Source organism: Elephantulus edwardii, unplaced genomic scaffold (genome assembly GCF_000299155.1).
Source record: "Elephantulus edwardii isolate Elephantulus edwardi_28Jun2011 unplaced genomic scaffold, EleEdw1.0 scaffold00135, whole genome shotgun sequence".
Taxonomy (NCBI): Eukaryota; Metazoa; Chordata; class Mammalia; order Macroscelidea; family Macroscelididae; genus Elephantulus; species Elephantulus edwardii.
The window spans coordinates 2,507,162-2,519,476 of record NW_006399885.1 but is presented as its reverse complement, the minus strand read 5'-3'; the positions used below and the strand labels follow the sequence as shown (position 1 = coordinate 2,519,476).

General features: G+C 43.5%; 1 protein-coding gene across 2 annotated transcripts in view; it reads left to right on the top strand.

The window, feature by feature from the left end:
- Positions 1-1,412: 1,412 nt before the first annotated feature.
- ZDHHC20 (zinc finger, DHHC-type containing 20) overlaps positions 1,413-12,315 on the top strand; it is an 80,961-nt gene continuing 70,058 nt past the window's right edge. The window contains exons 1-2 of one of the 2 annotated variants that reach the window (XM_006894106.1): positions 1,413-1,530; positions 1,658-1,684. In XM_006894106.1, coding sequence (XP_006894168.1) covers positions 1,413-1,530; positions 1,658-1,684 — 145 coding nt within the window. The remainder of the gene's footprint in view (positions 1,531-1,657; positions 1,685-12,315) is intronic. The other variant, XM_006894105.1, reaches the window with a different exon arrangement.

The window sequence follows — 12,315 nt, the reverse complement described above, 5'->3', positions numbered from 1 at the left end:
TATATATATCTGATCTTTATCTGCAAAGGACCTTTGAACCACTGACCTTTGGATTAACCCTCCCAGCATAATCCACTGTGTCACCATTGCCCTTTGGTAAATAACAGCAAATTAAAATCTTAGGCTAATTTTAAAAAAGTGAACTGGGTGGGGCACGTAGGAAGGAAAAAGTGCAACAATGAATGAATGAAAATCCAACTTTACTTACACCTTCGTTAAAATCACAATACAAATTTTAAAAGAACCCAACAAAATGAAATCTCAGGCTAAGCAAAACTGACATGCTAATACCAGGTATTAGTATTGCAAATGCTTTTTAGAATCCTGTTCGTTGTTTTTGACCTTGTATTATGACGTCTTCACAGAGATGCTTCTAAGTTCTCTTATGATTCTAGACATTGCTTTGTAAAGTTCTTCAATTGTAAATAGATTCTGGAATCCGAAGAATTTCAGTTGTCAAGCGGGGGTGGGGCAGGAAGCAGAGTTCCCCTTTACAAGCCCTCCTCACTTAACCTGAAATTTGAATTCCTGGTCAATTAGAAAGGCATGTGATTTGAATCCACCAGCAGCTCGCGGAGAAAGATGGGCAATCTCTTCCTGGGCGATTTCCAACCTCTGAAAAGCTGCTGGAGGGTCAGCTATAAGTCAGTTTCGACTCGATTACATATAATTAACAAATCAGCCCGACAGGTCTACACAGCTTCTATCCCAAATTAGAAGCACCTATCAATTCTGTCTTTGAAAGGTGAACGAGTTCCCTCTGAAACATGGATCAAAAAATGGCAAACCACAGGGTTTCTCACCCACAGAGGAACCACTGGAGAACCCTTCCAACGGAAAAAAGCCTCGCACCGTGCTTGGGACTGAACAGCTTTTGATTGGTTTTTCCGTTTTCTGAATTAGGATCTGTGGAGTCTCAGGAGCGCAGAGTTCCCTCACAAGGAGATCAGAAAATCCTTTTCGGCTCCACACCCACGAAACTGCAGCCTTCCTTCATGGTTTGCCCCGCCAGCCTCGCGGCCAAGGGGGTGTGCCCCGCCGAGGGCGTCAGAGTCTCGGGAGTCGTCAAAGTCCCCCCTACCACGCCCCTCCCAGCTCCGCCCCCACCGGCGCCCCGCCTCCTCGGCCTCCGAAGCCCCGCCCCCGAAGGCGGGCGCCGGGCTGCGGGTGGGCGGCGGGGCTGGCGCAGGGGCAGCATGCCGGCCGGGGGCGGGGCCAGGCCGGGCGACGTGAGGGGCGGAGCCGCGGGGGCCACCCGGGCTTTTGAGGCTCCAGGCCCCTCCTTTAAGGAAGGAGACCTGGGCGAGCAGCCGTTCCTAGCGCCCGCGTCGCCTCTGCCGCTGCGTCCTCCGCCGGGGACCTGGCGAGTCTCCAGATCGCGGGGCCCTGGGCACCGCCGCGGCCCGCAGAACATGGCGCCGTGGACGTTCTGGCGCTGCTGCCAGCGCACAGTGGGCTGGGTGCCGGTGATCTTCATCACCTTCGTGGTGGTCTGGTCCTACTATGCCTACGTGGTGGAACTGTGCGTGTGTAAGTGCCGGGCGCTGCAGGGGCGGCCGCGGGCGGCCTGGCTGGGGGCAGCGAGGGACTGGAGGGACAGGGAATCGAGGGTCGCCTGGCGGAGTGGGCAGAAACAGAGGGACCGGGGTCGGCGGAGCAGGAACCTCGAGAGTAGGGTCTAGGGGTGGTAAGAACACGGAGAGTCGGGGGTCGCTTGGCTGGGACTCTGGAAACAAGGGAGCGGACTGTATGGAACACTACAGACAGGGATGAGGTCCCCTAACTGAGGACAGTAGGGATGTTGTGACCGGGGCCACCAAGATCATGAGAATAAGGGCTGGGGAGCGGCCTGACTGGGTCTCTGGGCACGAGCATCGGAGGGGACCTGTCCTGGTCAGTTGGGAATGCTGGGCCGGGGTCGCCTGGTGGGGACAGACGGGCGCTAGGCACTGACCGGGCTGGGGCTTGGCCGCGCTAGAGGAGGAAGTTGGGGCCTCTGCGGCGCCTGCGGCGACCCGCCCCCGGGAATCAGCGTTTGGGGTGCATTTGCCCCGGCGCCAGCCTGCGGCGCTTGCCCCCGAGGCTTCGGGCGCCAGCTCTTGAAACCTGCCCCCCCCCCCAGTCGCTCCCTTTGTTGAGCCCGCTCCACAGTGGGCCTGAGGCGGCGGCGGGGTGACGGCGGGCGCCACCTCTGGGTGCTTTCCGGGTCTTTGCAGAGGGCGCCAGAGAGGGAATCCTGTGTCTGCGGTGCACTTCACCGCGAGATTCCTCCTCCTGTGCGGGAATGTTCCCAAAGGGGTTTTCTTCGTGGGAGGTTTTTCTATTTGCATTTGTCTGTGTGTTTCTGGTGTTTTGTTTTGTTTTTAAGTAAATCTGGCCCCTGGGTAGATTTTGGTCCAAGTAGCATTAAAAGAATTGCCATGCCTGTTACCCGAAGTGGGGACGGTGGGAGGTCTTCTGTTGTTGCCTTTTCTGCAGAAGACCATTTGAGAGCTTGAGAGTCGAATGGAGTGCCCGCCAGTAATACTTGATTGGGGTAGTTGATCGATTTTTAAAGTTCGTTTCTTTCCAGCACCTTATACAAAATATTGCTTTGTTAGCAGGCATGAGAGAATGCATTGCCTGGTTACCTTTTTCTTGGCTGTTACGGGGGTTTGAGCTCAGGTGGTGTAGTCAGGAGGGAGTTGCCCTGCTAACCCAAAGGCACAGTGTGCCTCCTTAGTGGTTCAAAACCACCGGCCCCATGCATGAGCAGTCTCCACAACACACTCCCACCCTGTGCGATCTACTGCTTCCTAATATCCGCTGCAGTGTCAGTTCAGACTCAGTGGCTGTGATTGTGAGTGATGTCAGAGTTCATACACGTTCAGATTTAGAATCCTATTTTGTTTTCTTTTATTCCCATTTTCCTGGTAAATTTTTAGTATTCTCAGGGGAGAAAAGGAGTACTATTGCAGTATGCTTTAAGAATTCAAGATAATGCTTCGAGTAAGATGTCTTTAAGCTTGAAGGAAGTTGACATTTTTTGCCCGGTTTGGGGGCCATGACTAGGATAAAGATCCTCTACTGCTAATGGAAATGTTGGACGTTTAAAGATTGAATCAGTCACTGATTATCGAGTTGAAATAGACATAACTGACCTTCCAGTGAGTTTCCCAGGCTGAAAAATCACTTAAGAAATTGCCCGTGATTCTCCATTGAATCTCCTGGTAGATTCCAACTCCCACAGGGCCATGACTTTGAGTTAGCAGCACTGCTCCTTGAAGACTGCACCCACAAAGCTCCCTTAAGACTATAGGCTAGAAAACCTTTGGGACAATTTTTTATGCATCATACAACATCTGTAGGAATTGAAATAGACTTCATATCGCCTAACAACAACACTGAGATGTTGCACAAAGATTGATACAGCTGTGAACCAAATGCTTTGGGAGTGAAGTCCACCCAGAGTTAACCTGAAAAAAGACGTAGCCATTTTCTTTCCCTTGTTGTGTTGTTGTTAAGTGCCATTGAGTCGTAGGCGACTCATAGCAACTCTATGAACTAAAGACGTGAACACTTGTATAACTTTCATCCTTTCTCCAGATTCATAGGGTTTTTGGAGGCAAGCTATTTTTGAAGTGGATGCCACTCCGGCTTTCATGCTTGTTTTAATCAGGGAGCTCCACCAAACACTGTCCGCCATGGGTAACCATTTTTGCATTTGACACATCATTGTCACAGTGTTCACAATTACCTCTGTATAGCAAGTGAACAGACCAGGGTTATATGACCTAGACGAATGTTTCATTAAAAACAGGCCTAAGGGTTGCAGATTAAAGTCACCCACCTTTGGCTTGGTAGCATCACTTTCTGTCCACTAGGCTATCTGATCTCTCTATGCTGTTGTTGTTGTTGTTAAGTGCCTTCGAGTCATAGGCGACTCCCAGTGACCCTATGAACGAAAGACCTGAACACTTAGATAACTTTCATCATAACTCTTTCCCTTACCCCTCAATAAAACGGATGATTTAAAGCCCAAAGGGTCACAGGTCTGCTATGAAACATATGGGGTCACCAGGGGTCAGGATTCGCTTTTGAAGGTATTTATCTTTGAGGCAGAACTAACCCATGGCTGAAACGCCAGCAGATTTTCAGAGGAAGTAAATCACCTAGGAAAGGGGGGAATTGGATGCACATTTTTCTCAGTCAAAACAACTGGTGGATTCATACCTTTGAGTTGGCAGTGTTGTTCCTTCCCAGTAAGCTACCAGATCTCATCCTCCTTAAGTTGAGCGACTGTATTGATTTATGATGGCCTCCCTGGGGTGGTTCTGTGTTTATCTGCTGTTCCTGAAAATCCAGAATCTGATGGAGTTTGTGAAAGCGATACCTGGGCATCTTAGAATGACGTTAGTCTTCTTAGTTCTTCCACTGAGTCCACAGTTACTTAGAGGCAAGTAAAGTATATTTTTTATTTTTATTTTTATTTTTTTAAAGCCAATCAAATTCAGCAGTGGGGGGTTGTATACCAACTTTAGTTGCACTAATGTTAATAGTTTCTGATAACCCACTACCATCGGACCAGCCAAGTAAAGTATATTCTTTTTTAAAAAGAGCTGCATGGCATGAATGACCATGAAGAGAGTATGTGTGTGTGTGTGTGTGTGTGTGTGTGTGTGTGTAAAGGAATTATTATACCTCAGAATGGCAGGTAAACAAGACTCAGCAAAATAGTGGCTGAATAGTATAGTTGAAAGTACTTGGTTAAAAAAGCTAGAATTCAGTTTTTTGGAAGGAATGCTTTGGTCCACAGCTAAAGGCTTAAGGTTAGAGCTTTTTAAAGTAAAATAACCAGGCCAGGTTCTAGTGGCCTAGTCTGTAGTGAGTTGTTCTAACAATCTATTAAAATAGTTTAGTCACTTCCTCTTTCATTTTTTTTGGGGGGGAGGGATACCAAAATGTTAGCCAAAAATACTACTTTTTAAACAAAATTATTATTGACCCCACAGACCAAAAGTTTATAGTGATAGAAAACTCAGTTTACAAGGATAATTTATCTTTTATTTACTCTGAAACCAAACCAAACTCTGGCATAGAGTCATATCCCTTAGGGCTTTCTGAGTCTTTAGATCTTAACAGAAACAGACTGCCTTTTTTTTTCTCCTGTGGGGCAACTAGTGGATGCAAACTGCTAACTTTTTGGTTAGTAGCCCAAGACCTCAGCCACAATGCCACCATTATTTACTTCAAAATGGATGTTTATTCTAAAAGTTGTGCTCTACATTTAATTCTATTAGGGGACTTTCCATACCCTGATGTTAGTTCTCAGTGTATTTCTCAAGCTGGAAGAGCTGGAGGAAAATTCACACTTTGAGTTGCAATATTGAAGGGTTATATAGGCAAATTAATTAAAGTGCCCAGAAACATCAAAAGAAAATGGAAGAAATACACAAAGTCACTGTTCAGAAATAGTGTTCAGCCATTTTAAGAGGTTGCATATAATAAAGGACCGATGGTACTGAAGAAAGAAGTCCAGGTTCCACTGAAGGCAGCAGGGATAAACAAGGCTTCAAGAACTGATGGCCTATCAATTGAGGTGTTTCAATAAATGGGTGCTGCACTTGCAGGAACTTGCTTATCTAAGTCAAGACATTTGGCCACCTGACTAGAAACATTCATATTTGTGCTCATTTCAAAAAAGATGATCAGTCCGCTCAATGTAGAAGTTAACAAACATTATCACTGATATCACACAGATAATTTTGCTGAATATGGTTCAAAGACAGTGGTAGCAACACATGGACAAAAGTGTCAGAAAATCAAGCTGGATTTAGAGGATATCATTGCTGAATGAGGGACATTACTGCTGACATCATGTGCATCTTGACTAAAAGCAGAGACTACCAGAAAGGAATTTACCTGTGTTTTATTGACTACACAAAGGCATTTCTTGTGTGAATATATATCATCGTGAGGAATGAGCATTCCAGAACACTTTATTGTGCTCAGATGGAAATTGTGCACAGACCAGGAGCCTCTTGTTTGAGCAGAACAAGATGATACCACATGGTTTCACCATGCTTATCCAGTCTGCCTGCTGGACTGTATGAAGAAGAACATGAATGATATCAGTCATTAACAACCTGAAAGGCAGATGGTACAATTTTACTTGCTTAAAATGAAAAGGACTGAAAGGCGCGTACTAATCCAGATCAAAGACTGTAGTCTTCAGCACAGATTACACCTCAACATAAAACAAAAATCCTCACAACTAGACCAATAAGCAACATCGTGATAACGAAAGAAAAGATTGAAGTTTTCAAGGATTTCATTTTACCTGGATCCACAGTTAACATCCACAGAGCAGTAATCAAGAAACAAATACCAGATTGCTGTGAACATAGCTGCTGCCAAAAGTTTCTTTTAATGTGTTAGAAAAACAAAGAAGTAGTGAAGAGGAATAAAAAAAGAAAAACAAAGAAGCCACTTTGACCGAGTCAGGTACGCCAGGCCACACCTTATTTTCTGTTGCATCATATGCATGAAAAAGCTGGACAATAAATAAGAAGACTGAAGAAGAAATACAGTACATTTGAATTAGAGTGTTGGTGGAAAGCATTGAATATAGATTGCCAGAAAAAATAAGTCTGTTTTGGGAGAAGTATAATCAGATTAATCAAGTATTAACTAATGTATGTTTGGCTTTTTAGCTGTAAATGTTTTTGTTACTTTTACTAACCATTAAAGAACACTGCTGGCATGTCCAGAGCAAATTAGGCTGCCAGCCAGAGTTGGGTGTCTCTAGCATCTAGAATCCACCGGAAGTTTTGTGGAAGAAAGATGCATAGTCCCCTCCTGCTGAGATCTACTGCTTGATGGGAGGTTGCTATGAGCCAGTCAGTATCCACTTGATGGCAATTAGTTGAATTGTTGGGTGATTTATAGTCCCATTTTGGGAACTTTGATGGTATAGTCCATATGGAGTGGTGTTACTAACCCAGAGGCTATACCACTCTGGGTGTTCAAATCCAATTGCTCTTCTGATGAAAGATAGGCTGTTCAATTTGCCACTTCAAAAACCCATGGTAGGGTTCAGCGTTAAGTTATTCCAACATGATGGAAAGGGAGTTTTGAGTTGCACCTTTAACTTTGCCATCTTAGGGTGATAACACCACCTATTGTTACTAGTTGCTGTCAAGTTGGCTCCAGCTTGTGACCCTGTGTAGCAGAACCAAATTATTTCCTGGTGTTACACCATCTATGTGATTATTGGTGGGTCTGAGTCAATTGTTGTCATCACTGGGTCAGAGTTTCTTATTGAGGATTTTGTCTTTCCTGGCCTTCCACTTACCAAACATTAGATCTTTCTCCAGCTATTAATAGGTCACTCCTGATAATGCATCCAAAGGAAGCAAGGTGAAGTCTTGGACAAAAATTTGAGCTCAAAATAGATTTTCATTGACTAATTTCAAAAGTAGACACTTCTTTTTCCTAGTTATCTGTCAATTTTTTATACTCTGGTGATTTGTGTAATACTATAATGCCATTAATACTTCAAATACCAGCTGGATCCTCCATCATAGACAGGTTCCAGTGATACATTCAGACTAAGACAGACCTCATATGTTGTTGCTTTTATTAGGTGCTGTTGAGTCAAGTTCAACTCATAGCGACTGAACCCTGTTCTATCCTCCACCATCCTCAAACTTCCTGACACACAAGAGCCCGCTGCAGCAGTCACTGTGTCAGTCCACCTGCTTGAGTATCTTCCTCTCCTTCACCAACCCTCCCCACTTCCCAGCATCATGTCCTTCTCTAGGGATTAGCGCCTCCTAACATGTCCATCATTCTTGCCTCCAGAGTGCGCTCCAGCTGCACAATCTCCAAGACATATCTATTTGTTCTCTTGACCGTCTATGGGATATTCAGTGCTGTTCTCCAACACCCCACCTCATATGTAGTACTTAGATGATATATTTTCTTTTCTTTAATTCTAGCCTTTGTGCTATTACTTTCATTCCTTTTATATGTTCTATACCTTATACTACATTATTTATTTATTTAAATTTTATGTGTTTTGTTGCTGAAAATATGCACAAGGAACACCAATTCAGCAGTTTCCACTGTACAGTTTAATGACATTAATTTACATTCTTTGAGTTTGGTAGCTAACCTCATCCTCCTTTTCTGAGATCTTACTTTCTCATTAACATAAATTCACCACCCCTTGAGGTTCCTAATCTCCTAGGTTGTTCTTGTCAATTTCGTTTTTATATAAATACCTCTTTCAAGACAATTTTTGGCTGAACTATTATTTCGTTTTAGGAAGATTTCAGAGAATAATTTTGGTTCAAGTTTAAAGATTTTTTCAGGGCAATAGTTTTAGAGGTTTGATCAGCATCAGTGACCCTAGCAAGTCTGGAGTCCATGGAATTTGACATTCTTTTCTGTGTTCCACAATCTTTTTGATCAAGATGTTTCTATGGGCTCTTTGTTCAAAACATTCAATAGTACTGGGTAGCCCCATCCAGTTTTTCTTGTCTCATGGCAGAGGTAGCCGTTGTTCCGGATGAGTGTTAGCCACATAGTCCATTCCTGACTGTTCATTCTTCCTCCTATTCCCGAGTATCCTTCACCCAGAGGAGTTGCTTTAGGAGACTAGAAACCAGTAATTGGCCTTGGATAGCCACTGACCCAGGCATTCTGAACTAGCGGGCAGAACATAAATACTATAAACATTATTAGACCAGTTAACTGGGGTGGGTTTCTCATGAAACCATGACCCTAAACTTTAACCAGAGGATGTGGTTATATGTACATAAGCAGTCTACTTCAACTTCCTTTATTGTCATTGTTGTAAATAGTATTTTTCATACATCTTTTGCTAGTATAATCTTTTATACATATATCATTTATTGATAATACTTCTAATAAATAGCTGTGAAACCTTAGCATTAATGTGCTTTTTTTAAAAAAAAAAAAAATCTTTTTATATTGGTTTGCTCAGAGTTAGTATACATTGTTTCCACACTGGATCTTTTCCATTTCCTTTACCTACCCCTTCCTCCACGCATCAAATTGTGCATCCCTATGATTACCTCCCCCACCCCCTGCCCTTCCTGCACTCTACTCCCACCCTTCCCCCATTGGATCCTGATATAAGTTTTACCTAGTTATCTTTCTATTTCTACAATAATGGTTTGTTGTTGTTGTTATGTGCCATTGAGTCATTTGCGACTAATAGCGACCCTATGTACAAGAGCTCTAAATACTGTTCTATCCTATGCCAACCTAGCCATCTCAAACGCACTTATTCCCACTGCTCCAGTCACAGAATCGATCCATCTCATTGAAGGTCTTCCTCTCCTTCGCCGCCCCTCCACTCAGCCAAACATGATGTCCCTCTCCAAGGACCAGTCCCTCCTTGCAACATGCCCAAAGTATGTCAGACAAAGCTTCAGAATCCTTGACTCCAAGGAGCATTCTGGCTTCACCTTCTCCAGGACAAACCTGTTCGTTCTCCCAGCAATCCATGGTATATTCAACATTCTTCTCCAGCACCACAGCTCAAAGGCATCAATTCTCTTTGTATCAACCCTATTCACTCTCCAACTCTCTGGTACATAGCACATAATTGCAAAGACTATAGCCCAGATCAGGCGCACCTTAGTCTCCAGCCTGGCATTGTTGCTCTTCAGTACTCTTGAGAAGTCCCTCACAGCCGACTTTCCCAATGCAGTTCGTCTCTTGATTTCCTGCCTGCTGTTACCAAGAGTGTTGATTGTGGAGCCAAGCAAACTAAAACTGTTAACTATCTCAATCTCTTCACCATCCATACTGATGCTGCCAATTGGCCCAGTGGTGAGAATCTTTGTTTTCTTGATGTTGAGCTTCAATCCATATAGGAGGCCGCAGTCCTTGGCCTTCTGTAGCAAGTGCTTCAGGTCCTCCTCAGTTTCAGCAAGCAGGGTTGTGTCATCTGCATATAACACAGGTTGTTGATGACTCTTCCACCAATCCTGATGCCACATTCCTCTTCGTACAGCCCAGCGTCTCGGGTGATCTGTTTTGCATACAGATTGAAAAGGTATGGAGACAGAATACATCGCTGACGAACCCCCTTCTTGATTTTGAACCATGTAGTGTCTCCTTGCTCTCTTCTGATGACTGCCTCTTGGTCCAAGTATAGGTTTCGTATTAGCACAATCAAATGTTCTGGGATTCCAGTATGTGTCCTATAGGACTAAGTTCACTCAGCATAATGTTCTCCAGTCCCTCCCAAGTTACGTAGTAATTTTCAAAATCATTGTTCCTACATGCTGCATAGTATTCCATTGTGTGAGTGTATCATAATTTTTTAGTCCATTCAATTGTTGTTGGACATTTGGGCTGTATCCATGATCTTGCAATGGTTAATAACACTGCTATCAACATTGGTGTACAAATCTTCCCATTTGTCTCTAATTTTCTCAGGGTATATTCCAAGCTACATTCCTCCTCATAAAGCCCTGCCTCCAGAATGATCTGTTCTGTATATAGATTTGAAAGGTATGGAGACAGGATGCACCCCTGATGCATTTCTTTCCTGATTTTGAACCATGCAGTGTTTTCTTGCTCAGTTCTGAGGACTGCTTCCTGGTCTAATTATAGGTTTCGCATAAACACAATCAAGTATTCTGGGATTCCCATTTTCCTCAAGGTTAGCCACAATTTTTTGTGATCCACACAATCAAATGCCTTTGCCAAGTCAATGAAACACAGATAGACATCCCCCTGTTACTCTGCTTTCTGCCAAGATCCATCTGACATCTCTACTACCACTGCCTCTTCTAAACCCAGCTTGTATTTCTGGTAGTTCCTGTCAATATACTATTCAAGTTGTTTCTAGATAATCTTAAGCAGGCTTTTGCTAACATGTGATATTAATCATATTGTTTTATAATTTCTACTCTTTTGGGTCATCTGTTTTTGGAAGGGGAATAAATATAGATCCCTTCCAGTCAGTTGGGTAGGTAGTTGTCCTCCAGATTTCTTGGCACAACTTGGTGAGCACATCCATGGCAGCATCTGTTTGTTGAAATATGTCAATTGGTATTCCATCAATTCCTGGGGCTTTATTTTTTGCCAAGTCCTTCAGAGAAGCCTCCTTTATCAACATTGCCTGTTGATCATATGTCGTTTCTTCAAATTCTTCTGTAACAGCCAATTTTTTTTTGTACAATGACTCTGTATACTCCTTCCATCTTCTTTTAATGCTTCCTGAATCATCCAGTATTCTGCCCATAGCATCCTTAATCATTGAAAATCGCATCTTGAATTTGTTCTTTAGTTCCCTCAGCTTAAGAAATGCTGAGCAAGTTTAGCCCTTTTGATTTTCTAACTCCAGCTTTTTGCACATTTCATTGTAATACTTCCAGATTGGAGGAAAACTCATCCACAACCTATGTTATGCAGATGACACAACCATGCTTGCTGAAAGTAAAGAGGGCCTGAAGCACTTGCTACAGAAGGTCAAGGATTATAGTCTTCAATATGGATTTAACCTCAACATCAAGAAGATGAAGATTCTCACCACTGGACCAATTGGCAGCACCATGATAGATGGAGGAAAAAAAAATTGAGATTATCATCTGTGGGCCAATTGACAACCCCATAATAGACGGAGAGAAGATTGAGATTAATAGCAATTATATCTTGCTCAGGCCCACAATCAACACTTTTGGCACAAGCAGTCAGGAGATCAAAAGATGAATTACATTGGGAAAATCTGCTGTCACGAACCTCTCCAGAGTACTGAGAAGCAAAGATGTCGGTCTAGAGACTAAAATGCACCTGATCCAGGCCATGGTCATGGTCTTTGCAATTATTTGCAAGGCATCAAAGGGCTGGACAGTGACTAAGGATGACAGAAGAATTGATGCCTTTGAGTTGTGGTGCTGGAGAAGTCTTGAACATACCATAGACCGCCAGGAAAACAAATAGGTCTGTCTTAGAGAGGGTGAAGCCAAGTTTTTCCTTGGAGGCTAGGATTTTTAAGCCCCTCCGCATATGGCCAGTAGGAACCAATCGTTGGAGAAGGATAAGAAGACCCCGGATGAAACGGATTGATACAGTAAATGGGGCAATGGGGTAGGACTTCTGCAATGTCAAGAATTCATGTGTCGCTTTTAAACAGTTTTCTCCATTATCCGTTTCAGTGCAATATACATCATTCCTCCACTGTTTTTTTTTCCCTATAATTATATTTTATTAATTTTCATAAACATTTACAGAGATTTTGGGCTTCCACTCATTCATTGTTGCACTATTCTCTCTACCCTCCTCCCAGTTTGT